The sequence below is a fragment of the Colletotrichum karsti genome, assembly GCF_011947395.1.
Source record: "Colletotrichum karsti strain CkLH20 chromosome Unknown Scaffold18, whole genome shotgun sequence".
Taxonomy (NCBI): Eukaryota; Fungi; Ascomycota; class Sordariomycetes; order Glomerellales; family Glomerellaceae; genus Colletotrichum; species Colletotrichum karsti.
Genome location: NW_024065918.1, coordinates 25,097 through 52,457, shown reverse-complemented (window position 1 = coordinate 52,457; position 27,361 = coordinate 25,097). Strand labels below are relative to the sequence as shown.

At 51.1% G+C, this 27,361-nt stretch overlaps 8 protein-coding genes across 8 annotated transcripts; 4 read left to right on the top strand and 4 right to left on the bottom strand.

Moving 5' to 3' along the window:
• Positions 1-1,508: 1,508 nt before the first annotated feature.
• Positions 1,509-2,449, top strand: CkaCkLH20_06110 (uncharacterized protein; the record flags this gene model as incomplete). Its single annotated transcript, XM_038888827.1, has 2 exons — positions 1,509-1,899; positions 1,959-2,449. 2 exons carry the CDS (start codon positions 1,509-1,511, stop codon positions 2,447-2,449), a joined length of 882 nt encoding a protein of 293 aa, XP_038745628.1.
• A 297-nt stretch (positions 2,450-2,746) lies between these two features.
• Positions 2,747-5,344, bottom strand: CkaCkLH20_06109 (beta-galactosidase; the record flags this gene model as incomplete). Its single annotated transcript, XM_038888826.1, has 1 exon — positions 2,747-5,344. The coding sequence occupies one exon, from the start codon at positions 5,342-5,344 to the stop codon at positions 2,747-2,749; it is 2,598 nt and encodes an 865-aa protein (XP_038745627.1).
• A 1,445-nt stretch (positions 5,345-6,789) lies between these two features.
• Positions 6,790-7,911, bottom strand: CkaCkLH20_06108 (uncharacterized protein; the record flags this gene model as incomplete). The annotated part of the gene is made up of 2 exons (XM_038888825.1): positions 6,790-7,688; positions 7,746-7,911. The coding sequence occupies 2 exons, from the start codon at positions 7,909-7,911 to the stop codon at positions 6,790-6,792; spliced, it is 1,065 nt and encodes a 354-aa protein (XP_038745626.1).
• A 3,151-nt stretch (positions 7,912-11,062) lies between these two features.
• Positions 11,063-11,929, top strand: CkaCkLH20_06107 (uncharacterized protein; the record flags this gene model as incomplete). The annotated part of the gene is made up of 1 exon (XM_038888824.1): positions 11,063-11,929. One exon carries the CDS (start codon positions 11,063-11,065, stop codon positions 11,927-11,929), a length of 867 nt encoding a protein of 288 aa, XP_038745625.1.
• Positions 11,930-12,441: 512 nt separating this feature from the next.
• CkaCkLH20_06106 (major facilitator superfamily transporter) lies at positions 12,442-14,034 on the bottom strand (the record flags this gene model as incomplete). Its single annotated transcript, XM_038888823.1, has 1 exon — positions 12,442-14,034. One exon carries the CDS (start codon positions 14,032-14,034, stop codon positions 12,442-12,444), a length of 1,593 nt encoding a protein of 530 aa, XP_038745624.1.
• Positions 14,035-14,632: 598 nt separating this feature from the next.
• Positions 14,633-16,518, bottom strand: CkaCkLH20_06105 (benzoate 4-monooxygenase cytochrome p450; the record flags this gene model as incomplete). The annotated part of the gene is made up of 7 exons (XM_038888822.1): positions 14,633-14,807; positions 14,859-15,022; positions 15,081-15,351; positions 15,407-15,520; positions 15,577-15,760; positions 15,821-16,376; positions 16,459-16,518. The coding sequence occupies 7 exons, from the start codon at positions 16,516-16,518 to the stop codon at positions 14,633-14,635; spliced, it is 1,524 nt and encodes a 507-aa protein (XP_038745623.1).
• A 1,012-nt stretch (positions 16,519-17,530) lies between these two features.
• Positions 17,531-18,373, top strand: CkaCkLH20_06104 (glutathione-dependent formaldehyde-activating enzyme; the record flags this gene model as incomplete). The annotated part of the gene is made up of 1 exon (XM_038888821.1): positions 17,531-18,373. One exon carries the CDS (start codon positions 17,531-17,533, stop codon positions 18,371-18,373), a length of 843 nt encoding a protein of 280 aa, XP_038745622.1.
• A 4,397-nt stretch (positions 18,374-22,770) lies between these two features.
• Positions 22,771-26,034, top strand: CkaCkLH20_06103 (catalase/peroxidase HPI; the record flags this gene model as incomplete). The annotated part of the gene is made up of 6 exons (XM_038888820.1): positions 22,771-23,068; positions 23,121-23,275; positions 23,626-23,698; positions 23,909-24,340; positions 24,439-24,574; positions 24,792-26,034. 6 exons carry the CDS (start codon positions 22,771-22,773, stop codon positions 26,032-26,034), a joined length of 2,337 nt encoding a protein of 778 aa, XP_038745621.1.
• Between the last annotated feature and the right edge of the window lie 1,327 nt (positions 26,035-27,361).

Here is a 27,361-nt window from a genome sequence, read left to right as displayed (position 1 = left end):
CAATAATCGTGATGATGCCTATGATTCCTAATGAGGTGTCCAAGACATCAAAGGCAAATAACTGAAAACGCGAGGACTTAGGAAAGCAAATGTGAGTTACAAAGATCTCTCAGATATTTGTGAGTCAACTAGGCGTGATAAGGCAGCTGTCTGCCTTGCCAACGCATGCATAATCAGGCAACGGGCGAGGAGCAAGGAGCGAACAGCGATCCAGCACTCTTCAGCGCCAACCAGATGCGTCACGTATCTGGTCATAAGACACACCAGATCATCATCAGCAGGAACGTGAGAAGATACTAAGGTACCGCTTTTGTTTAATAGTTGAGGCTTTGATGCCCTGGCAAACTGACAGTTTACTTCCACACGCTTGTTCAGCTTCCACGTCGACAGCCTAACGAATTATCTCACAGAGCCAACTTTTGAATTAATTCACATCTTCGACTACCTAGAATAGAGAGGTTAAATTTGGAAAACGCCAGAGTATGTTTCAGAACAAAATGACTCTTAAATCCGTTCGTCTTTCCAAGCCAAGTGTATATCCAAGTAGAACTTCTTCAATGCCTCGGCTCTCGTGCAGGCTACGGTAGTGACTGTAATGTTTTGCCCCAAAAGATCGTCGGAGTGTCACGACAAGAAATTCGCGACGTTAGACTAGTGGGCAATGTTATCATCGGGTTCAACATAATCAGAAAACTTTCTGACCTACTGAAAATCCGAGTTCTTTGCTTTCTCTTTCTGTGTTGTCACCTCCTTTTTGGCGTTCCTGTTCCACCTGAAGTCCCGCCCGAGATGGTTGCTGGTTTATTGCTCTGGTGCCCACGACTTCCCCCTGCGCTCGGCTGTTTCTTTGGTGGATTTTTCGCCCGAGGTTTTGGATCGGTCTTTTTTTCCACGTTGCCAGCTACGCGGAATTGGTGTTCCAAACATACTGTGCGTACAATGCCGCCATTGTCGACCATCGATTCAAGTCCGTATGCTTGGATGACGTTGTCCTCAACCCAACACAGCTCGCAAATGTTGCCCATTGTGTATTCACACCCGAAGTTCAGTTCAAGAAATAGGGTATACTGGATGTGGGATGAATATCAGCTGATGCTGTCGTTGATGCCCTCTAGCACTCGTGGGAATGGGGTGAAGGCGGGCTTACAACTTGAGCCGGTATTTAACGCCTTCCAGATCGACTACAGGCTTTCAACTTGTTCGCATTGCTCTGCGCGTGTGGCTGTATTAGAACGTCGATAAAACCAATGATCTGGCACTTCTGGGGCTTAGCATGCAGATGCAGGTATAAAGTGGCACAGTCGTGCCCAATCATTCTTATGTCGGCATGCCACGTAAACCAGCTGCCTGAATCTGCCTTGCTGACGTGCATATTTGGTAAGGCAAATACGATCCCCTCGCCACATTTGAACGCTACTCAGCTCGACTTGCGATAATTCAATAAGCAGCGGCGTTGTTTGGTGATCGATGGCAATGAAGCAACATTTCTACGAGAATTCGCAGAAGCCATGTCCGTCAGACAGTCAACAGGCTCTGGCACTACGAGATCGGCAAGCTCCCGCAGGTCACCGAGTCGGCATTCATCAGGGACAGAGAACGAAAAGCCCACTGATGAGCAAGTTCACGAGAGACCTTGGAAATATATCGGCTACAAAGGCTACGCCGAGTTCATCTCGTCCGAGGACGACTTTTACCTCCTTCGCAGATTCGATACTCTGAACATACGGGCGACACTAGCTCTTCAAGATGAGATCTCCCAACTTGAGCAGCAGCTCGAAAACCTTGACCAGGAAATGCGCCGAGTAAATGGGTCACACTACAACAACGGCACGATGAGGGGTGACGAAGCTGATCGGTCAGCTTTGCTTAGTGAAATCACCAGAAAGTTGAAAAATTATAGTTAGTAAACTCACCTACGGCACATAAGCTGTTCTTGATTCAATGCTCACATCACACAGACGAATTTCTCATCCAACAAACCGTCCTCAGGAAGTACCCGAAGGCACCAAAGCGAGACAGAAGAAGCTTGAAAAACTGGCATTTTAACCATGATTATAAGGCAATCCATCATGAAGAACAACGGTATCTTGATCGCGACGATCTGGTGCCCGTAGCATTCAAAGAGAAAACCCCTCTTCGAGAGGTCATTGACAGCTCCCTGCGACTGAGGACACTATCCATTTGGAGACACAAGGACAATGTAGCCCCAACCTACGACTCCAAAGAGGTATCATACTACTCGGACAAGAGAATGAACGCATTCGCCTCGGCAATGATCATTGCTATTGGTGTCACCATGCTCATTACTCCAATTTGGGTTTTGCAGAGAATGGATGACTTGAAGGAAAAGCTTGCTGTCATTACGGTATTCATCTTCGTATTCCTACTCGTCATGTCGTTGGCTATGGTGACCAAGCCGTTTGAGGCCCTTGGAGCTACAGCAGCGTAGGTATTTGGCCAATAACTTTGCCAGATTCCAACTAACCTGATTGTAGGTATGCTGCGGTTTTGATGGTATTTATACAACTAGGGTCTTAGAATTTCACGTCAGATTGGTACGAAGTCCTCTAGGCTGTTATCGAGTATAACCTGGCGGTAACCGGGCACACTAGAGACGATAACGAGGGGGGAAGAGAAGGCAGAGGCATCGATCAATGTTGAAGTCTCCTAGATAGTGGACGAGAAAAAATACCCCGATCAAATCTGATACGGCCGCTGACCTATGCAGACCGTATATCGTGAAGAATCAAAACCCTTCCAACGCAACTTCTGCTGAACCAAGGCCATCACTCTGTGCCATGATAACAACGTTGCCAGCGCCGTTGGCACTGACAATCGTCAAGAGCAAACCATGAAACGCACTTCTCTCCAGAGACGTGAAAATTGTGTAATCCGCAGGGTGGCCATTGTCAGTAGCCAAAATCTGTCCAGACCCAGCTGTAACCGACACCGATATTTTGTTGTTTGCCAAATGGACAACGTTGCCATCGCTATCCACAATTTCCACCGTGACAAACGAAAGATCTTCGCCATCTGCTGCAATACTCGTCCGGTCGGCTTTGAGACGAAGCCCGGTGGCATCGCCCGTGGTTCTGACAGTGTCGTTTGCCCATTCCTTTCCATTCTTGTACGTCACCACATGTACTTCTCCGGGTTCGTATTTGACGTCGTCCCATTTGAAGCGGTAGAAGCCTGCATCTCTCTCTTGTTCCCGTCGACCGAATGATTCTCCGTTGATGAAGAGTTCGGCCTCATCTCCGGACGAAAACACATGGACCGGCGTAATCTCTCCCGTCCGGTTTGGCCAATTCCAGTGCGGGACGATATGTGCCATGGGAAAGTCTTGTCTCCATCGCGACTGGTAGAGCCAGAATCGCTCTTTTTTGAAGCCGGCTAGATCGACAATTCCCCAATACCCGCTTCTGATGTTGTCGTAGTAGTACGGCTCTCCAATGTAATCCCAACCTGTCCAAACGAATCCACCAGAAACGAACGGATGCTCATCTTGGGCAAGAAACACTCGATCTGGAGAGGAGCCCGCCTCTGCTGAATACAGCTCATACGCACTGACACCATATTCCTCGAGAATACTGCCATCTGTTTCATTCACGGGTGCGCTGTTATATGGCGTCACCGGAAAGGAGAAAGAGCCACGAAGACTGAGTTGCGATGCGTACTCAGAACTGGTGATCACCTTTCCAGGGTAAGCTTCGTGAAATGCGTCGTACTGCGGAGTCTTTTTATTCCCGGTGAGGTATTCGTACGCGGGGCCATACCGGATTCCTTCGCCTTGGTAATTCAGACTGATGACCTCCAACGAATCGGCCAGGGAAGAGTTTGGGGTAGATCTGTTGATGGCTGCCGTGCTCAGTCGAGTGGGATCCTCTTCACGGCATATGCCCCGTAAGTAAATCGAGATTTCTGCTGCAAGCTGATCGCTGCTGACTTGTTCCTTGACTTCATTCCCGTAACTCCACATGATGACCGAAGGGTGGTTTCGATCGCGACGGATGAGGGAGCGCAAGTCCGGTTCCCGCCAGTCGTCGAAGACGAGATGGAAGTCCAATGCTGATTTCCCATCACTCCAGCTATCGAAAATTTCGTTCATCACCACGAACCCCATTCGATCAGTCATATCGAGAAGCTCGGGGGCGGGAGGGTTATGAGACATGCGAATCGCGTTGGCGCCCATTTCCTGAAGTATTTCAAGTTGTCTCTGAGCCGCTCGATGATTGTATGCCGCTCCAAGAGCTCCCAAGTCATGGTGCTGATTCACGCCTTGCAGGTACACAAGCTCGCCGTTCAGAACCACCCCCCGGTTTGGATCAAACTCCAGAGAACGGATGCCAAATTGAGTCTCATATGTGTCAAGGAGTTGCGATTCGTCAGGCTTTCCGCCGGAATACAAGCTCGTCACAATGACATAGAGATTCGGAGTTTGAGCAGGAGGTGGTCCCCAGAGCTTCGGGTTGTTGATGACGACCGAGTTGTTGCTCTGCGTTCTATCGCCGGATGACAGCTCGACGGTCTGTTGAGGAAACCTCACTGCCGGCGATTGTTGTCTAAGACCGGTGTCTCGATTGACTTCGAAGACTTCGCTGACAATGGTGACATCCAAACTGTCTTCTTTCTGAGTTCTTGCGTCTGAAATTTGAGTGGAGAGGTCAATTGTCGCCGCCTCCTTGGAAACCTCTTTGGTTGTGACGACGGTGCCCCAGTGAGATACATGCACGGCCGAGACTTTGGTAAGCCAGACATTCCGGTAGAGACCAGCGCCTGGATACCATCGTGATGATTGTCCTGCAGGATTATCTGTGCGTATCGCAAGTGTATTGTTGCCGCTCACCAAGTAAGGTGATATGTCGAGACGGAATGAGTTATACCCGAATGGCCAACCTCCAACCAAGTGACCATTCACCCAAACCATGGGGTATGACATTCCACCATCCACGTCGACATAGTGGATAGTGTCGTTCGAGAATCCATCGACGAGAAGTGTCTGACGGTACCAGCCAACTCCATGGACCGGGAGCTGCCCCATAGCCGCTGGGATGATGGGCTTGCTGCCCTCCAGAAACGGTAGCTTGATGGCCCAGTCGTGAGGGACAGTGACGGTTTCCCAGTCACCATCGTCAAAAGATGGAGATGCGAAGCTGATGTCCACTTCAGGTTCGGCCTCAGGTCGCTGGTAATGCTTCGCAGGATCGTTGATGAAGTCGTTCGCCGTTGGCATGATCCATGGCTTCAACTCGACCAAGTCGGAACTGTTTGCGTCCGATCGACGCTCGTAGATAATGCCATCAGGAATGGTTTCTGAACGTAGAAAACGCCAGCCGTCATGCAATCGAATTCTTTCGCGGGTGGTAGGAGAAGAAGCATTACGAGGAACACTCTGTCTAGGCCAAGTTCGGGCAGCTGCAAGTTCAACGAGAAACCACAACAGAAGGGTTATGTGGAAAGCCATTATCATCGTACTGTCTTTGAGAGAAGACCACTCAGTGAACAGGAAGTCTTCAAGGATACTGCGAATGCATTTGGTATGACTAGTGGATTAAAAACATAGCACACAAGATAAGTCTTAAGCGAGCTCGACGTCCATGTAGAAAGAGGGCTGTTTCGCGCTTTCATGACGCGAGCCTTTCTGTTAAGAGTGAGATTTCCCACCACCAGAACGCCGTCTCTGATGTTTGATCTAGTTTGCACATTCGATGCAGGTACTGCAAAGGGGAGAAGAGCGGGGAAGTCAGTGCAATACGACGATCCTAAGCCTCGATCCGACTCACATGCTCCGAAATTACCGGCCCATTCGTGCGTCACGTTGCATCTGTTTACAAATGAGGAATCGCTAAAGCCTGTCATTCGAGCACTGAGATCTCGGAGTAGCCCGAGAAAACGATGGACTTGTCCGCATGTCCGAAAATGCCGTAATGAGATGGCAGAAAATTTGTCGAATTGGGTGTGAACGTGCGCCATCTAGGTAGCTTGCCAGAGAACTGGTGCAGTCGCCTCGTTTCCTCCAATACGTGAAAATATCTGGGCAAGTTCGCAGTAGGTAGGGCCTTGGTATTTGTATTGTCCATTGCTAAGAGGCATGGCAGTGATCTAGTAGATTTGCATATGACTGCCTCGTTAAAGACGACATATTTACAATATTTCCATTGCCTCGAGTTCGAGGACAGATGCGAGAAAACATTGTGAAGTAATGAGAACAGATGAAGACTACAGCAACCGAGCTTGACTTTGAAAATGGATTTCCCTATCACTAATCAACGGCTGTAGGAAAACAATACCCAACTGGGCTCTTACAGGATAGTAGACCCGCGAACCAATCACTTTTTGAACATGACTTGACCACAGAATCCTACCCATCGACTTCAACCCCGCATGCCAAGTAGTTATCTCAAGCTGCAGCTATCTTGCCTTACTCCACTCAATAGCAGTACGTTTTGCTAATAAGATGGGGTTACGTGTAGCGGCGCGTGACTGATGGTTCCTCTACCCGGCGCTGTAACATATTAGTTACTTTTAATACCTAGTAAAAGATAGAAACTCTACAAATGTTACTTTGATAATTGATAAGAAAGAAAAAGCCTTCCCCATTAATGACGCGGCGTCTTATTTGTGGGTAGGGGGTTGAAAGCGGAAGTTGGAGACACTGCTCCTGGACCCGCGATTTGGAGACCACCTCTTGGAGACGTTGGCTCTCATACTATTGAAGTTGCACACAAAACGCACCCGATGAAAAGTTCAATAATGGCCTTTTATTAGAGACATGAAAAAACGAAAGATCTAAATGCCGGAAATGGCAACCTTTCCAAAGTGCTCCCGGTTCCAGACTCTCTTGTACACCTGCTTCAGCTCCTTCAGCGAGAACCTGGCATCATCCAGAACCGGCTTGATATCCCGCGCCTCGATGGCCTTGATCATATCCTGCAGCTGCTCCCGGCTCCCGACCTCCACGCCGCGCACAATGCAAGCCCGCACCAGCGGCTCGAGGAACGTCGGATCCTCAGGCGCCTGAGTCTGTCCGGCGAGAAACCCGATGACGTCGATGACGCCCCCGCGCGCGACGCACCGGAAGGACTGCCGCATCGTCGCGGGCCCGGCGACCTCGATGACGTGGTCGCAGCCAAGGCCCCTGGGCGTCAGCGCGCGTGCCATCTTGCCCCATTCCCGGTCGCGCTCGTAGTTGATGACGTGCTGGACGCCCATCGCCCGGAGGACGGCGGCCTTGGCGTCGGACGAGGTGGTCGCGATGACGGTAGCGCCCGCGGCGAGGGCGAAGCGGATCGCGAAGACCGATACTCCGCCCGTGCCCTGGACGAGGACCCAGGAGTCGGGCTTGATGGGGGCGTAGCCGTACAGCGCGTTCCACGCGGTGAGTGCCGAGCAGGGGAGGGTCGCGGATTCCTCGTAGGAGAGGTTCGCGGGCGCCCTGGCCAGCGCGCGCTCGTGGAAGACGGCGTGCTCGCGGAAGACGCCGGGGGCGTCGAGGCCGCAGATGCCGACGCCGGTCTCCTCCGTCGGGGCGGGCCCGGAGTCGAAACGCGGGTAGTAGACGGGGATCACGCGGTCTCCGACGGCGAGGGACTCGACGCCGCTGCCTACGTGGACGACCTCGCCGGCGGCATCGGAGCCGGGGATGTCGGCTGGGTTGTCGGGTTTCCAGGGGTAGATGCCCGTCGCGACTTGGCTGGGGTCAGAATCTCGGGGTCGGTGGGTGTGTCTTTGTGTGTGTTACTTACTGGCTATCTCGGGGTAGTTGAGCGACCAGGCGCGGAACTTGACGACGACGTCGTGCTCGGACGGCGTCTTGAGCTGCTGAGAGTCCTCCCAGGACAGGGCCGCGGAGCCGTCGTCGGGAGCGGTGCCTTTAATCCGCCAGCCACGGGTGGTAGTAGGAGGCGCCATGTTGGTAGTTTATGTTCGCTTGGAGTTGGAGGGTGAGAGAAGATTGGGATTTGGGTTGGTCTTCTTTCTTGCCGTTGATGGTGACTCGGTTGCATGAAGAAACGAGATGTAGGATTTAAGATTCGGACGACGTCTTATATCGATATACGACGTTAACTTTCCACTATTTTGATCGACATTAGATCTGTCACATTTAACGTAAGGAGACGCTACGTCTCCAACTTTGGCCAAGGAATTGACCTGAAGACGCTACGTCTCCAACTCTGGCTAAGGATTTGAGCTGGAGACGATGGCCACGGTGCTTAGAAATGTCGAGATGAATTGCTGCGAATTTGGCCAAGATTTACTTGATTTTGTGACCAAGCCATTCGAAAACGTCAAAGAAAAGTTACCTCTCCAACTCTAGCCAAGAAGTACGCGGAATCACGGCCATGGCGCTTATAAATGTTGATTATAATGTCTTGGAGAGGTGCCACACGGGTCCCGCTGTGACGTGTTGTTCTGCTCAAGCGTTCGGTTTCCGGTTTGCGGAAGACTCTGATGCTAAAGTGTGGGTGGAGGTCGACCTAGGAAACCGGTATCATTGTTTCGTCCTCCCATCTCTGAACGTTTATCAGTATTTCAACAGAACGTCATGAATTTTGCAGGGTTTCCAGTCTAATTACAGTAGCCTCGGCATCGAAGAGCGTGCCACAGACGCACATTACTACAAAACGCTGGAAGTCAAAAGATCACATGGCTATCGCTGTAGAATTTGGAATGCTCGGGCTCTAAGAGACATTCTGAGAAATCGAGATTTGACCGAGACAGTTCCAAGTTCGAGGATTTAGCAGCTAGTCAGGGGAAATATCTATTACGAGGTATCTACGTCAAGTCTAGATGATGGCTAGGCCTTCTCGATCGTAGCTTTCCAAAGTCCACTATATTTACAGATCTTACTACATATATGGTCACTAGGAGTGAGTTTGTGACAATGGGATGACTTCCCTATCGATGACATATCGCAACGGAGGAGAGTCACTAGAAGGCCACCGTGAAAAGCCCAATCCGGGGACAATGAACACATCCAATTCAACATCGGTATAGACTCGATCAAAATGGAACTATTCATAGTCATCAATGGCGACGACCTGTTCCACCAAGTTCGTTCAGACTTCACTAGAGAAGTATCTACTCCGGAGCGAGCGAACGCTCTTTCGCATTGATTTTGTGAATGCATCCCGCTTCTACACTCTCTAAGATACTCAGTACGTGAGCTTCCTCGGATTCTCGTTAAGAACTTTTCTCTGAGATTCATATCCGTCATAACGTAGCCTAATTCAGTTGCTTCGACGACATGTTTAACTATGACTGAAATGGCTTGAAGCCTTCATTTCCTGACGAGCCTCCACACTCCATTGGTGCGCATGTACAAATATGACCTCGGCAAAGGTTCGTAGCTCGGGTCTGACAATGGACTCAAGACAAGCAAAGATATGTTAAAATTGAAACCATGACGTGATTCTGTTCGAAGCAGTTGATACTTTTCTTGTCGCTGCTATCGACCACACTCACAGAAAGCACCAGACAGAGATGACTGGAGATCATACGTGGCATCTCGCTCTGGATGAAGTTGAACTCCTGACAACCGGCACAAACAGAAGATGCGCTTGTTTGCCTATCATTTCTGCTTCTTATGAGAGGCTACGGATAAAATTCATCTGCAATTTAACGGACAGGCTGCTTGGCACCCCCGGCGCTGCAGGCCACGAAGATTGGGCTTCCGCTGAACTCCATGTTGGGCCCTCTATAAACCTTTGACAAGTCATTTGTAGGATCCCAATTGGCGATTAAGACGAAACCAGGGCTATTTATACCCTTCTGGTTCCTCTACTCGAACAAAAGTCTTCTTTAGCATGTTGTATTGGACTCTTACGACTGTTGTTTGTATCCATTTGCTGCATTGAGGGATAGTACGGGCTGAAGTGGTAGAATTGTGTTAAAGTACAGAAGAACTCGCATTGGTAAACTGCTATAAGCTAACTCAGAGCCGGACGATACTCCCACCTCATATTGGACTCTTGCTCTGCGGGTAGTGAACCTGCGAATGTGGTATCGTTAGCCCTTTTATGAGTAACTTCCAAGGTCTAGGTGAAAGTCGCAGCTCAATATCATCAAAAACTACCAACTTAAGAATGAATACTGGCTCAACGTCAAGGCCTGTCTTTGAGCCCAAGATAAAATTTCACCGTAGCTCATCAATGTCCAATCTAGACCGAGTAACTACCTGCAGAGGTCTCAGCCATTGACCATTTTATGACTTGGAATATTCCAAAACAGAGGTATGTAAGTCATAGAGGTATGATCCTTTTCACAACATGATGATTGGATACTTCATCCTAAGCTGCAAGCATGGAAGAACCTAATGGGGATAAAGAAGATGCTCAGATATTCTGCTTCAAAAGCTAATTGAGCCAAAAGTAAACTATCTCACAGAAATTTGGACAGAGTATTCCGTAGTCTCCGCCTGAATTGGTGATGTCACATTTGCGACCCAGTCTATCCGTTCCTGAGTCCACCATCAACTCGGACGACAAAACAACGGCACGCGCGGGAGTCCACCGGCCCGGCAAATTTCACTATGAGAACCAGGATGAAGTCTACATCAACAGGTTTGATGGGCAAGCACAGGCAAATCGAGCAGGGCAAAGCCTGGTACAACATGCAGCATCTCGACCGCCCAGACCTAGCGCGGTCAGTCCCCTCACCAGCACAGACACTACAGCACACCAAGTCTGCCCTCGGTCAGCCACGTGAGAGCGATACCGAGCAGTTCTAACTTACTTGGCGCATGTGGCGGACTGTTTCAATGACTCGCCTTGTCAAACCTTATGCGGTGGTTCGGAAGGGAAGAACAATAATGGAAGAAGGGTTCTCGGCTGAAACCCGCGCACGCTGTCAAAGCGGTCCGACAACTCTTCTACATGTATTCTAACGGCCCCGCCGTCCCAGTTTCGGACTTAGATCTCTTGACTGGGGCAATAATTCTCGATCGTTAACATCGAATATCGACTAGAACAGACGGGGCGACATCCCGCGGAAGTCCTCCGAGTATCCACTGCGGCTGTCGCGCCGTTCCGGATGACCGCCCCATCGCCATTCGACTCGAACCATGGCGCAGGTTCAAGGGGCAATTGGCGAGAAGCTGTCGGAGGCTGACAAGATCGCCCTTACGGCCCTCGCCACGGCGGGCATGTACAATGCGATCGAAATATACGTTCTCATCTTCACCACGTTCCGACGCCGACGCGGCCGATACTTCTGGAGCATGTTGGTTGCCAATACGGGCATCCTCTTCCACGCCTGCGGGGGATTGGGCCGATATCTTCAAGCACAACGAACGCCTATACCTGGTTCGTTTGCGCACGTCGGATGGTACATGATGGTGACCGGGCAGTCCGTTGTCATGTACTCCAGGCTACATCTCGTTGTCTTCAACCGACTTACGATCAAGCTGGTTCTCGCTATGATAATCACCACCGTTTGTCTCGTCCATATTCCGCAAACGGTATTATTTTCACTAGTCTGGTCCGGAATCGACACACCACTGTGGACCAAGCGATTCAGTATTTTCGAGAAAGTCTCCCTGATGGTCTTCACAGTACAGGAAACCATCATCACCGGCATTTTCGTTCGCATGGGATTTCACAACTTCAAATCTTTATTCGAGTTCAAAGGAAGGGAAGCCAAGACTTTGCTGGCATACTTAATCAGCATGTTTGTGCTCGTCTTCCTACTCGACATTTCCTTATGCGTTCTGGAATACATGGACTACTTCGTGTTTCAAACAACGAGTAAACCGCTAGTTTATGGAATCAAGCTTAAGGTTGAGTTCGCGGTGCTCAACAAGCTCCTGGCCTTTACACGGATGTCATCTTGTAACTGTCAACGACTTGAGGATCTACCAGCAGCCGCTCAAACGAAACCGTCGACACTAAACACAAGCCTCGTTACAGAACCAGTTACAGACCCAGTATGAACGATATCCCACGAGGCAACGCCACTGCATCAGATTTGATAGAGGGGGCACCCAGGCGTTCAAGAACCGGTCCGGAAAAGTTAACAAACACGTCCGATGTTACCGTCGAGCATACTACGGGACATGTGCGGCTCCAAACTCGCATTTTCATATCGTACAGTGTCGACGAAAAGCAACAGATCATAGTAAGACCTGTTCTGAAAATTGCTGCAAATTCAGCTCTCCTGACTTAACAGCAGCGTCGAACATGTCTGAGAAGCACTCGAGCAAACAATTTCAGTGTACATACTGTGTGCATACCAACAAAAGCACGACGGAGACTCCCGCTCCAGTCAACGATTTATGATAATAATGATACCCCCAACGAGAGATGAAGAAAGCGGGATGGTCGAAGTATGTGCATAAAAGTATGTGCAAGCAAGTAATGAAAGATGACTATGTCGTGCACGAATGAGTGGCTCAGTGCTCTAAAGCAGACAGTCTCAACAATAGTATTAGTGTTATAGAACAAGTTACAACTCGTATCTGAACTCTTTGTTTTCCAAGTCCGTCAAGTCCCAGAACTCATGGTTAAGCTCAGCATGGTGGGCGTCCCCTAACGCCGCCTTCTCAGCATCTCTCTTCTTGTTCCTCCTGTCCAGTACCCAGCGCATCACGAACAGGTCCACGGTAACCAAGACATAGATGATGCAGATTGAGATCTTTGCGGGCAGATATCTGGGCGCATCTCGCGCCTGAAAAGTCTGGGGCGAGATGATGTTCCCCACGGTGTACGCGATCGTACCGATACATGCCACAGTTACCTTCTTGGTGGAACCCGCGACGTTGGAGGACTGGAGACCCAAGATCGTCGTCCATCCGATCGGAATACCTCCCGAAGTGTAGTATCCGATCAGTGCGGGTACCTTGGAAGTTGTTGCCATCAGAATGGCACCTACAATGGCGGGGATATGGCCGGCGATGCACCAGTACAGCCGTTGTCTGGTTTTCATGGCAAGCCACGTGAGGCCGACCAATGCAACAATCTCATACGCGCCAAGAGGTGTGACCAGGAGCAGCGACTCTTCGCTCGAGTACCCCATGCCTTTTACGAGGATGTTTCCGAAACTGGTGGCGATCGAGTTGGGGATGTTGGCGGCAAAGATCCAGAACGCGTAGAGCCAGGTCATGGTATCCGTCAAAGCCTCCTTGACATGCGACCATTTGAACTGCTGAGACCCGATACCTTGCTCGTTGTCACGGATTCGCTCCAGGTGAGCAGCCTTTTCTTCTTGAGATAAGAAGGCGGCCGAGGCCGGAGAGTCGGGCATGATGAACCAGAACACGATGCCCACCACAGCAGTAAGGAGACCGAGGAACAAGAAGATGACCTGCCACCCGCGGAGAAGCGCGTTTGGGTCCTTCCCAACGTGTACGGCTACACCGTATGCGAAAAAGCCACCAAACATCTGGGCAGCGCCGCAAACGGAGAACCAGATGCCGACACGGAAGGCCTGTTCCTGCTTGGTGTACCACTGTGATGTGAAAAGGACCCAAGCAGGCACGACTGCAGCTTCGAAGACACCAAGGAGAAAACGGCAAACGAGGAGACCGGCGTAGTTTTTGCAAGCCGCGAGACAGGCCAAGACCAGACCCCAGAGCATAATGTTAACCGAGGTGTACTTCGCCAATGGAAAGAGTTGGATGAGGCGAATGGTGGGGAATTCAAACGCCAGTTGGCCGAAGAAAAAGATGGAAGCCACCCAGTTGAACTGATTCCCATGTAGGCCCGTGTCCTGCTGAATGCCGGTGACACTGGCGTATGAGATTGCTGTCTTATCGATGTACTGCAAGAAGTAGACGATGCAGATCAGGGGCATGATGTGAGTGTCGATGCGGCGCTTCAGTCTTCGGTTGAGTTCCGGGTCCACGGCATGGCCCAGAGGGCCGGTCTCGTTGAGCAATTCGAGAGCGGCATCGGCGCCGGACTTGGGCTGATGCTTCGCGGTGTTGTCCGGATCTGAAACAGCCGGAGCGGAAGTGATCGAGGCGGGCCTCTTCTCTGCACTAGGCGAAATGTCTGTCGTAGGGGCCTCCACAGCCCCTTTCTCGTTGACGTTGGTCATAATGTCGGAATTGTTTAAAAAGTGGGAGTATTCACGGACGTGTCTTCATGGATGAACGATGGGGATTTGACGTTTATCAATCGAATCATGCTGCATGACAGGGCCCGTCGCGTCGAGCACATCATCTCCAACTCTCGAGCACCCAGCACCGGTGATTTTGGCGAGACTTCCCAAAATCGTTCGCCAAGGTGAAAATTTCAGAGCCTTTCCTACGGTAGCATCCACCCATTACCGATAATAGGCGGAAGCTCCGCCTACGATGGACGTATCATGAGCGAGAGTCTGACGATTATCGTCCTTTGGTCAAGCACGTCATCGTCGAGTCGATGGTGCAAGTCAGCCACAGGTCGTACTTTCGGTCTCCGGCCCCACATTCTCGGTCTTTTACCGACGCCCTCCGGCCCTTCGGCATACTGCAGTAACTTAGCTGCGTTGGAGTCAGAATCACTCCAAACTTTCTTGAAGCAATTATGAGAATAAAGTAGGGTTTCCATTTGAGCGTGATATCTTCCCTGGCTCACATCCTTGAAACAGATAGATGCGGTCACTGTAGGGCGAATAAGGCGCCTTACTGCTAGATATTGCCAACTCGAAATCATCAACCGCTCCTTGGCGTCAATTTCACCCACAATCCTGGCTTCATCCAGTTGTTGTAGACCGTAAGTCCAGGATAGTCTTTCTCAGGATCCCAAGCATCGTTATCTCCATGGAACTGCAAGTCGTTATGCCACAGGAGCTTGCCAATGATCAGGCGCATCTCCATGTAAGATAAGCTACGTCTAAAGTTAGTCTGGTTATCATCGTCTTCGCATCTGGAAACATACTTGCGCCCAATGCATCCTCTTGGTCCGAGAGAGAAAGCATTCGAAGCCCCAAACTTGTCGGAACTTCCTTCCCTGTTCAACCAACGTTCCGGGAGAAAGGTATATGGATCTTTGAAGTTCCTCTCGCTATGAGTAGCACCCCACATGGGCACCGAAACGGTGGTCTGTCCAAAATGTCAGCCAGAATCTCGATTTACCGTTTGGGCCCAAAAGGTCACGTACACCTTCCGGTATGAATTCTCCATCCACGGTATCACCGCCCTGAGGCACGGTTCTGACGAAGCCAATTGGCGCAGAGGGGAAGATTCGCAGGCCTTCGTCGATAACGGCACTGAGGTATGGTAGCTTGACCAGGTCTTCGAAGTTGATGTCAGCATCGGATGAGAAGTTTGACCGGATCTCTTCTGTAAGCTTGTTCAACACTCTTGGGTGCCGAAGAAGTTGATTGAAAAGCCCGGCAAGAAAACCAGCTGTTGTTTCTGTCCCGGCAATGCTACATTTGAACGTGTCAGGCACACACTTTTGCAGTCATCCATCGTGGAACCTACATGAACAGCGCTCCATTCACGATGACTTCGTTTTGATTAATGGATCCGCTCTCTTGTTGCTTAAGAAGATAGTAGAGAAAGTCCTTGTGATCTGAGCTAGACTGTGCCATACGTCTGCAATTGTGTCAGCGCACTCAGGACCAATGTTTCATAGGATAATGATGGCTTACTTCAAGATCTTCTCTCTGCTATACTCTAAATGTTGAATCCTGGTAGTGCGGATGCGTTGAGGAATCAGCTTCAGTAACTGCTTTTGCATGAAACCATCGGCCTCTGCGAGTCGCCTTGTGGCTTGTTCAAAAGCGCCAGCCTTGATCGATGAGCTGATCATCGGCACCCAAAAATGGAAGTCCTCTGCATAGTACTGTCAATTGTCTGTTTCCCCGAAAGTTATTGGTCTTGAGTTTAGCTTACCATTAGTCAGGCAGCCAAACGGTTCTCCCAAAGCCATATCGCCGATGATGTCAAAGGTGGTGTACGCAAACCAATCAACCACATTCACCGGTTTTCCCAGCTTGGCGAACTCCTGCATCTTCCGTGAGAACACATCGATGTACGACTTGACGATGTATTCCTGCTCCAGCAGAGCTTTTGTAGAGAATGCATGTGACAGCGCTCGTCGTTGCCGTGCATGGTCTGCATCGTTGGCCATCGTTATCGTTGAGACGCCGGGTACCGATTGTATGCTGCCCACATGAATCGGGTCTTTGTGGAAGTTCTTGTGACCGGGCCGACTGCCGTAGATGTCCTTCCATGCGACTTCATTGTCGAAAGATAGCTCGTTTGGAGACACGCGGACGATGGGACCGTACTGATCGTGACACGCCTTTACCCAGAAGGGAATGCGTCCTCTGACGAGAGCAATGACGTATGGGATTGGTGACACCCGAGCAAGAATCGGTCCTGGAAATCGAGCAAGCGGATGGAAATACAGGTTGTAGACCACAGTCCACAAGCTCCATATGAGAGCCTTCAATCTCCTGTTAGCTTTCTACTTCCTGTGGCCGTGATTGCAACATCTGGTAGGTTTCACTCACGCCAACGACACATACGCATACAAGCGCGTGGGCCAGAGAACTGCCAGAGTCATGCTCCGAGGATATTACCGCCATGTTTCGTGTGTTTAATTTTTCCAACGCGAGCTCAATCGTCAGACATACTTTTAATTCATGAGGCAAGATCAAAAGATGGTTATATGCAAAAACGCAGCCTATAGCCGGGGAAGTGTATGATTAAAAATATCTAAACTTGCATTCGCTGCCATATTCTTTCGCTGATCTGGTAGCTGATGGATTGTCGGTTCGCGTTAACATATCCGGTCAGGGGATAACTGACATCGCATGCTCTTGCACCGTCGGTAAAGCTTTTCCTCGACCGCCTCATTATTTAATCACCAGCCACAGCGAAGAGCAATTGAGGCTATTCTCCATGATGCCTGTAAGGTACATGAACTTCGCCACGGCAAGGTCTCCTCACATCGGAACTTCAAATTTCAACCTGTACTTTCATTGGCTAGATGCCGGTACACCGGCGCGAGGGCCGAATACCCGGCAGAGCAACCTAGAGCGGGGCGGACCCGAGAAATATGGAAACTTTCGCCGAAACTTCGGCGGATTCTCCACTTCCGGCTGGACCATCCGGCTCCGGTTGGCCCGGATCTTACGTGCGGGGATGCGACGAAAGGACAAATGACGACGTTGTACGCCGAATCGTTATCGTGATGCCTTCCACTATTTACTCGGTTCCTGCGTCTTTCTTTTCCCACCCGACTCACCGTTCTTTCTTGTCACCACCCATCTTCGCATTGCCTTGAAGATGCATGTCTCCTGCTTGTGCGGGGCGACTTCCCAGGAAGTTGAGCTGCGGCGCCCCGAGTCCGGTGCTTTGGAGTTGTCACTCGACCACAGCGACATAGAACGGCACTCAAGCGGGGTTCTGTGCACATCTTACTATCCAATCGCACGGCCGGATGTTTCTCGTGGCACTACAGCTCACGGAGGTGCCGATGGTCGCACGAGATACTTCTGCTCAGCCTGCGGCTGCCATACCTTTCGAAGCCAGACCCAGGGCGCAGAGGAACAATGGGAAGCGGCAACCGGTGTAATCAACGAAGCTGCTAGCGATATGTCTGACACCGACACACGCTACGCTAGGCACATCTCAGTGGGTGACACCAATGACGGCGGCATCTCCCTATGGCTCCCGAAAATCGGCAACCGAACAATGGAAACCGTCAACCAGTCTTTGGCTGATGGATTCCAAAAAGTCACAGCAAGAGAGGTGCTACCAGAAGTGTCACCGCTTGCGCCTCCGGACGCCCTGCCAGCCACATGCGCGTGTGGGACCGTCAGCTTTCACATCACCCGCCCGAATGAAGAAAGTTACATCCCTCATTCCGGCTACCCGGATCTGCAGTACGCTGCATGTTCGCATTCCTCGGAGTTTATGGCCAATCCAAACCGCGATAAGTGGTGGATTCGCGCAAATGGCACAAAGTACCTCGCAGGAACATGCGCATGCCGCTCTTGTCGACTCATCTCCGGCTTCGAAATCCAGACCTGGACCTTCGTCCCTCGAAGCAACATCTTCTTTCACGTCGCTGCTTCCAACGGGGAACAGACGATCACGCCTCTTGACTTTGGGACACTTCCGTCTGGCATTCTGCAAACCTACGAATCTTCCCCCGGCGTACATCGTGAGTTTTGTGGTACATGCGGCGCGACGGTCTTCTGGCACGACAAATGGCGACCTGACGTCATCGACGTCAGCGTTGGGTTGCTACGGGCCAAAGAAGGCGCAAGGGCGGACACGTGGCTGGACTGGTGGACCCGCCGTTGCAGCTTCGAGGAGGAGACCACCAGCGGTCGAACAGGAGAGCCCGCGCGGGTAGCACGAGAGTTGATTGACGGTCTAGAACGCGGCCTGCGCTCAGGGGACAAACGGGAGTTGAATGAGGGTAACCGGTGATATTTGTAAAACAAGTTCCAAGAGAAGATGATTTAATCGGCAACAATAGTCTTCAATGCTACTCTTGGACAGAAATAGAGGCCACTGACAAATCATGGCTATGTTGCTTGGCACTTCTATCATGGGAAAAAATACGCGATGCTTCCATGACCCATCACGGTTGAAAGTAAGGCTGAAAGAATGCCCCTGAGCACGCGCCAAGGACGGGCACCGAGTCATCCCATATCGATTTGTGCCCAGTTTCGAAGTAATTGACCTAAGAATTCATTCGGATGAAACGAGTTGGTAGTTGCTATTAAGATAGAAACAGCGTTCTTCTTGCATTGTTTAAGGGGCTTCTCGGCCCGCTTTGTTGGTTTGGCGGGCCAGGCACATGACTCGAAACTTTGGATCTAAACTAGCCCGGCCTTCCCAGCGCGCCGGGCCGGGAACACGGACGGACGGACTTTTTCTTTTTCGTTTAATCGGCTCCGGAGTAAATGTGGGGCGCCGGTGGGCGGCCGGAGTTATCCAGCTGACAGCCGTCCTGCCGGCCTAGCCTCATCCTTCGGAATCCTAAAGACGCGGTGAGATTGAGGCCTGTCTTACACTGCTGGTACTAGCCTCACTTGGCGCTCTTATGGTCGAGGAGCTGGCCGAGGACCCCGCAATCCTAGTACGCCGCTAGAGTCTGCTGCGCCATGGTAGGTAGGCGGAGGATTCTGATTACCAATTCCCAATTGCTTGTTAGTTATTTGCGGAGTTACTTCGAGGTATCGGGCTCATCTTTCGGTCTGACATGACTAAAACAGATGATTTTGGACATCAACCCATATGAAGCCTACAAAGAATGCCACACAAAGTTCACTTGATAGTGGAAGAAAGTCGGCGTGCTTACTACAGAACCTCAACAGAAACGATTCTGGACTCGTCACATGAAGGAAGGTGATACAAACAATTATACTCGTTCACTTGAGACTCAAGACTGTCGCAAGATGCAGCGTTTCCTTTTTTTGAGGGTTAGATGTCTGAGTAACTACAGACACGAGCTAAACAGTTGAAACGTCAACGCGGCTCTACAGAGAATGTCTCCTGAGGTAGGCTATCTCTAAATAGAAGAAATCCCAATATGAGTATGCAGAAGTATACAGTTGACTTTACAGATGCGAAACGAGAGGCATGGCTGCTCACGCTGACGTCACACAGATGGCTGAGTTGGTGAACCAATTGGAAGTCAGCCGTACCATATCGTGCACGTTGGATGTGAGATAATGGACACTGCCGATTCGCTGGATGGTGTTCAGAAAATGCTAGATGAGGCTCTAATTATGGTGTGTAGTCGTTTCGAGACATAATGTTCATGCAGTGTGCTGATGATGGTGACCTACAGGTCACATTGAGCGATTTGAACGACGTGTCCGGCTCCCGTTCGGGAGGCGACGAGGCAGTACTCAGACCGCAGAATGGCCCATTTTCCTCCTGGCAGCCACTGCGAAATGCATGTATCAACATAGGGTGTGAAGGCTTGGAAGTGCATATGTTCGGTTTCGCAATGTCGAGCTGGTCTGCTGTTTCGAATAGTGTCTCTTGTAGGGCATCATAAGGAGATGGTGTAATGACCTCTTACTGAAGGTCTTTGATTAGGTAAACTGAACAATAATTCACAAAACAGATCTTGTACCAAGGAGTGTTCGGAGATCCGAACGCTCAACTCCGGATGCACCAGCTTCTTCAAAGCAGCGAACTGATTTCCCAATGGGCAGAACATCGTTCTCACTGCCACGACTGTGGTTCGCTCAGGTATCGGATGCAATGTGCTTCCAAAGTAACCTCGGCCGATGCGTTTCATTCTATGGTTCTAGTCAGTGATAGTTGAACAGAGTTTCGGAGCCGAATAAGAATGTGAATTAGAGTCAACGAGAACGAAGCCGTCTCATCACATGCCCATACCTGGACCGTCCTCAACAGCATGCCGGGAATCACCGATCCTTCGCTGCAGAACTGAAGTCAATTAGGAATGCTTGATTCATTTCCGCCCGGAGCAAATGGCTCGGAACACCATCAGCATCCAGTAGAAAGATGGTGGTTTACAAGCAATAATCGTCTGAAGGTTTGCGTCAATGATAGTGCAGAGGGGCACGGTTGTATGATTCATCATTGGTAAGTTCAACCATATGGTGGTGTGAGATGAAGTGAAATTACCAAACGCAGAATTTCCCCCTCATTTCAGAATTCGATACCATATCTTACGGAAACTTTGCTATTGACCGGGCCACAAGAGGACCGCGAACTTCCAAGCTAGCCGAACTGCTCAATTTGTAGTGCTTGTTATGTCAACAAGCTGTCCGCGGGCGCCTGGGACTGGGACGAACTAAAGCAGGCATTGTTTCCGTGACTTTCGAATGCCGAGACCAAGGTGGTCCGATGCCATTGGAACGTCGGCAAGTGGGTGTCGGCCGAGACTCCAAGGTCCAAGATGACGATGCAGGGGTGCACGTTGCGCAGTTCCAAAAATTCAACTTGCCCAGAGAAATAGTGAGCTCGAACATGGCGGTAACGCGCAAGCGATCACATCCTTTGCAGGCTTGCAGCCACTAACCAACGTCAGATTTCAGATGCTCACCTTGCTCACCTTGCTCATGAGAGACTCATGCTCACTCTGCATGTGATGAGAAGCCACCCGCCAAGAGCTCTTGGCAGCTATAGCTGTCGTGGCTGTACGGACTATTATTCGCGACTACGTACTCTTCTCTATCACAACACTCATTTGCCTACTGTAACGCTGCACACAGGGTCGCTTAACCCGGGCATTCCCGGGGTCGCAGGATTCTCGGCCGACAGGTCCAGTGCATCGGTGGTCCTGCATGTCAAGAATCTAGCTTCCCAGTCGGGGATGGCTTCGTGGCTGGGAAACCCAAACATCAAACAGTTCTGCACCTGTCAACGGCGCCCAAGTCCGACGGATGAGCGGGCGGCGCGGGGGTCCAGATCCTCAGCAGAACCTCCAAGTTTTCCCCAACGACGTTCCCCCCGAAACTACGTACAGTACATCCAGTAAAGAGTAAGGAGTAGTGTACACCACAAAGTACGGGCAGAAAGGATATAGGGCTGAGTCAATGCACGATTGATGAAAAGCTTCCTTCGTCCCATGTGCGGCATCATTCGATTTGGGTTGGGAACTTTAGCTTGTGCAACTCCCCATAGCAACATGTGCCTGGATTGGCAGGTTTTCGGCGTGGCTAACAGGGTTCTCCTCTTGAATGCTACAGAAGTACTGCCATAGTATGCGGCGTATGGATCTGTAGTCGACGTCGACGGAGGTTTCAATTAGGCCGCAGCGCGCGGGTTCCTCCGCCAGCCGGTGAAATGATCCGACTACGGCATCTCTAGCTGTCTCTAGACAGCAATGATGTGTACAAGAATGGATACAGAGCAAAGGGGGGCGAAGTTTATTATATTCAGAGTGGATTCTGCAGCTTGGAAACTGTCATGACACAATTGGTCGCCATTGGTTCGAGTACCACCTTACTCTTCCAGTGACTTGGCACCGGCCCGCATCCAACAGTCACGATAGCTCCCCGGATTTGTGACGTTATGCCTGTTACGGACCGGTGGACAGGCCGATCCCAGCTCATCCCAGCTCTCCCAAGGTCATCCCGGCTGCTCTGAGCAAATCCTCGTCCAACTCCATAGAAGATGGGCGTGGGGTTTCATCCAGATGGCCCTTCGGCTAGCGACAATCCCCTCCCAAAAAGTGTTTAAAGCGGGTAAACAAGACCGGGGGCCTTTTTGTACGCTGACTTGTAAACGCTCATCCCAATCAAAGGAGATTGTACAATGCAGTACAAGTCAAGCGCTTATTTTGGATCGAAACCTTGCATTTCCTTGCGAGCGAGCCTCTGCACGCCCTCGCCCTTGCAGGGGTTCCTTTTCAACTTGGCAAAGACTCGTCTAGGTACCACTAAACACTTTGTCTGGTTCGCCTTTTGTGATTGGGGTTGCAGAGGGCAATACCGACATGACTGCCGTTGTAGGAAGCTTATTACCAAGCCCCCGTCAGCCTGGGAGAGAGGTACATGAGCTTTTGGGAAGGACAAGAAATCGGCCTCATCAGACTTGGCCTTGGTACCACTTGTTACTAATCGTGGATCTCACGCTGGAACCAAAATATTTCCCTTCCCACGTGAGTGACAAAGGGTCCTGGTCGGTGTGTATTACAGGTTCTGGTCTGGTCGACGAGAGTTGTGGCGGCCGGGTTTCATACATATGCCTGGGTTCGTCCCATCTTCTAGACTCTTGTTTCTGAGCAATCTCCCGGACCAACTCATCTCGATCATTGTCCTCGAGTCGACTACTTGATCTCGGGGTTCACCTGTCTTTTCTTTTTTGGACTACCAGTCCAATTCTTCATCACCACCATGCACGCCAAACTGTCAAACCTGCTGTTGACGGCATCAGCTCTGCTGCCGGTCGTCACCGCTGAAGGATGCCCTTTCGCCAAACGCGATGGCGGCGTCAGCAGCTCTCTTCCCAAGAGAGAAACCGCCGAGGGCTTCGGAAGATGCTCGACCATCAGCAACCAGGCCGGCGGCGGCACTCGCAGCCACGACTGGTGGCCTTGCCAGCTTAGACTTGACGTTCTCCGTCAGTTCCAGGCGGCCACAAACCCGTACGACAGCGACTTTGACTACACGGCTGCTTTCAACTCCCTCGACTGTGAGTTTCAACCCGATGTTCACGTGGAAAACACCACACTAACAAATCACAGATGAGGCTCTCAAGAAGGATCTTCACGATCTGATGACCGACTCCCAGGATTGGTGGCCGGCCGACTTTGGCCACTACGGCGGCCTCTTCATCCGCATGGCGTGGCATAGCGCCGGCACTTATCGCGCCATCGACGGCCGAGGTGGCGGTGGAATGGTAAGCCGTTATTGTCCTTTCGTCACCTCTTCGGTTTGCCCCCGCTCTCCGGGCCTCCGACTCCCCTCCGATGATTCCAAATTCTCCTTATCCCCTGTCTTGTTTTCTTTGCATCTCCATCTTTATCACTTCACACGAATTTTTTCCTTCCTTTTTCCCGCCTCGCGTGGGAGATCAATTGGTCAGGCGGAGTATTTTGTCCTATCCCCGGTCCAGAGCCAAGAGCTGCTAAAGCATCTCCTTTCTCCACACGCACACAATTATGGACCCAGCGTCGTTTGCATCTTATCACGCTGCATCACTTTTATTCGTCTTATGGATTGGCGTTTACTAATCTTGGACTCTTGCAGGGCCAGCAACGGTTCGCTCCACTCAACTCCTGGCCTGACAACCAGAACCTCGACAAGGCTCGTCGCCTGCTGTGTAAGTCATGTTGCAACTCCTTCGATCTCAATGGCTAGAGGCGGCTTTTCATCCCTGTCCCTTCACATCATCGACTCATTAGCCACCTCACGGCTCGGTGGCTGGGACATTGAATGTGGAGGGACGGGATGTCTCGCTGGTGGAGAATTTCTGCTTAGCCTATTGATCTCGCGTGCGGTGTTGCGGAGACTAACATCCTCTCGTCTACAGGGCCCATCAAGCAGAAGTACGGAAACAAGATCTCATGGGCGGACTTGTATCTCCTGACCGGCAACGTCGCCCTCGAGTCCATGGGCTTCAAGCCCGCTGGCTTTGCCGGCGGCCGCCCTGACACCTGGCAGGCCGATGAGTCCGTCTACTGGGGTGGCGAGACGACCTTCGTCCCCAAGGGCAACGATGTCCGTTACAACGGCAGCACCAATATCAACGAGCGCGCCGACAAGCTCGAGAAGCCTCTGGGTGCCACCCACATGGGCTTGATCTACGTCAACCCTGAGGGTCCCGACGGCAGCTCGGACCCCGCCGCCTCGGCCAAGGACATCCGCGTGGCCTTCGATCGCATGGGAATGAACGATGAGGAGACCGTCGCTCTCATTGCCGGTGGACACGCCTTCGGCAAGACGCATGGCGCCGTCAAGAGTGGTGAGTGCTTTTCCGTTTGGTTTCCGGAGCTAGTGACATGCTGTTCCACCTCTTTCACCGCTTATTGCCGAACATCTGCTAACTTTGTAATGCAACAGAAAACATCGGAAAGGAGCCGGAAGCTGCTGACATCGGCGAGATGGGTCTCGGCTGGCACAACAGCGTTGGTGAGGGCAACGGCCCCAACCAGATGACCAGTGGTCTCGAGGTCGTCTGGACCAAGACCCCTACCAAGTAAGTGATGAATGAGATGACCTCTGCATATCCCTCCATGTCGGTCTCGTCTTGGCTTCAATACTTGAGGCTTTTTCTCATATGCCGTCCTCGCCCATATGAGAAGGTCTTAAAAAGACGTTGAGAGAGACTGCAGGAGGCAAAAGATGTGAAAATCTATTTTTACCCATCGGGTGATTATGCAGTGATACATCAACGCTAACCCCTGTACCTGCAGATGGTCCAACGGTTACCTCGAATCCCTCCTGCACAACAAATGGGTCCTTGTCGAGTCTCCTGCAGGTGCTCACCAATGGGAGGCTGCGAACGGCACCCTCGACTACCCCGATCCCTTCGACTCTACCAAGTTCCGCAAGGCGACTATGCTCACCTCCGACCTGGCTCTCATCAACGACCCCTCCTACCTGAACATCTCCAAGCGCTGGCTTGACCACCCGGAAGAGCTCGCTGATGCCTTCGCCAAGGCTTGGTTCAAGCTCCTCCACCGTGACCTTGGCCCCGTTTCTCGCTACCTCGGCCCTGAGATCCCCAAGGAGACCTTCGGCTGGCAGGATCCCCTTCCTGCTCGTGAGGGTGACCTGATCGATGATGCCGACATCTCCAAGCTCAAGTCCGATATCCTCGCTGCCCCCGGCCTTGATGTCTCCAAGCTTACCTCCGTCGCCTGGGCTTCTGCTTCTACCTACCGCAACTCCGACAAGCGTGGTGGTGCCAACGGTGCTCGCATTGCTCTCGAGCCCCAGGTCAACTGGGTCTCTAACAACCCTACCCAGCTCAAGGAGGTTCTCGCTGCTTTGAAGAAGATCCAGGAGGGCTTCAACACCGGCTCTAAGAAGGTTTCCCTCGCTGACTTGATCGTCCTCGGTGGTGCTGCTGCCGTCGAGAAGGCTGCCAAGGATGCCGGTGTCGAGGTCACTGTTCCTTTCACCGCTGGTCGCGTCGATGCCACCCAGGAGCAGACCGACGTCCGCGCCTTCGGCTACCTCGAGCCCCAGGCCGACGGCTTCCGCAACTACGGTCGCGGCACCGCTCGCGCTCGCACCGAGCAGATCCTCGTCGACAAGGCCGCCCAGCTGACCCTCTCCGCCCCTGAGCTTACCGTCCTCGTCGGTGGTCTCCGCGCCCTGGGTGCCGTCTTCGACGGCTCCAACACCGGCGTCCTGACCTCCACCAAGGGCCAGCTGAACAACAACTTCTTCATCAGCCTCCTCGACATCTCCACCGTCTGGGCCAAGAGCGGCGACGACGGCGAGGCCTGGGTCGGCACCGACCGCAAGACCAAGGAGCAGAGGTGGTCCGCCACCCGCGCCGACCTGGTCTTCGGCTCTCACGCCGAGCTCCGTGCCATCGCTGAGGTGTACGCCAGCTCCGACGCAAAGGAGAAGTTCGTCAAGGACTTCGTCGCTGCTTGGGACAAGGTCATGAACCTTGACCGCTTCGACCTCAAGGTCAAGAAATAGATACCAGGCGGGTTTTATGGGGGATATGGCTTGGAGTTTTTGGATGGGTTTATCTTGGTTTAACTTCACACTTCACGGACATACTTCTTTTTTCTTGAGTCTGCTAAGAATTTGACTATCTTCTTCTATCTCGGTTCTCTTCAGTGGCTTTTATGACAGATGAAACCTGAAGCCAGTCATTCTTGTTCCGAGCGTTGCTTGCAGATCGGATGATGCACTCACTCGAAGACCACGCGACATGATACCGCGCCCGAGATATCGTTTTCCTGTCAATTTTTCGATGTTTTCCTAGTGAGGTCTCATTCCCGCAACATCAATGCCCGCTTGTGGCGGCATCACAGTAATCATCACAGTAGTGAAATCCTTGCTCAGCTAGCACTCACAAATATGATATACAGATGTGAGCTTTATCGTGGAAATCGAAGTAATTTCACAAACAAGCTCGAGGCGTTGGCCTGTTGTTGCAACATAGGCTGGAAAACAAAGGTCCTGGTGGTCCGGTGGAGATGCACCCGTTCCGTTGTTTTGATATCAACTATTGCTTAAATTCCCCTTTTCTAAACATACTCCTCGATATGCCAATTTGATACAATGTAGCAGAAGTGCAGCCAAAGACTAACGGTTACTACAGAGGTACGCAAGGGTAAACCAAAAGTAGAACAATGTGATCAGAAGTTGACCATGGACAGTGCTATACAAGTCCGAGAACTGTGAGATCCCTACAACACTTCTCAATACCTCTTTATGTGCATCTTTTTGATTATCCTAGACGCAAGATCATATCTATCTTCCACACAGTGTTAGGCGCAGATTCCGCCCTGTCAGCTAAGAGCTGGCAAGTATAGTAGAAAGTCGGACTTAATAGAATCCTTATAGCCCCTAGTCTTAAATATATCTACTGGCATAAAGCCATGTCTTTGCTCCAATCCCGCCCAGAACTGAACGGAATTACAAAAGGGTGCGGATTTTATATTAACTATGTAGGTTTCTATAGCATGTCACTATGAAATCTACCTATTTATAATCACAAACTGACTCCAAACTGGTTCCAACTGAAGTAAGCCCCTTTTGAGAGAAATGACAGGGGACCCCTGAGTAATATAAGGATTCTTATTTGTTCCTATTGCGTGTTGGTTGGTGTTCAGCTAGTTCCTGGATCCACCAGCTACATGTATTGACCCTTAATTTACGCCGATGGCACACTGTGAAAACGAACGAGAAGAATGGGCACAAGTCTTCACATGTAGACTTGAAGGTAAAGCAAAATCCTGCTATCCAACCTGCCCTCCATTTCCGCCGCACCGCAACCCTTGTTCATTCTCAGCCA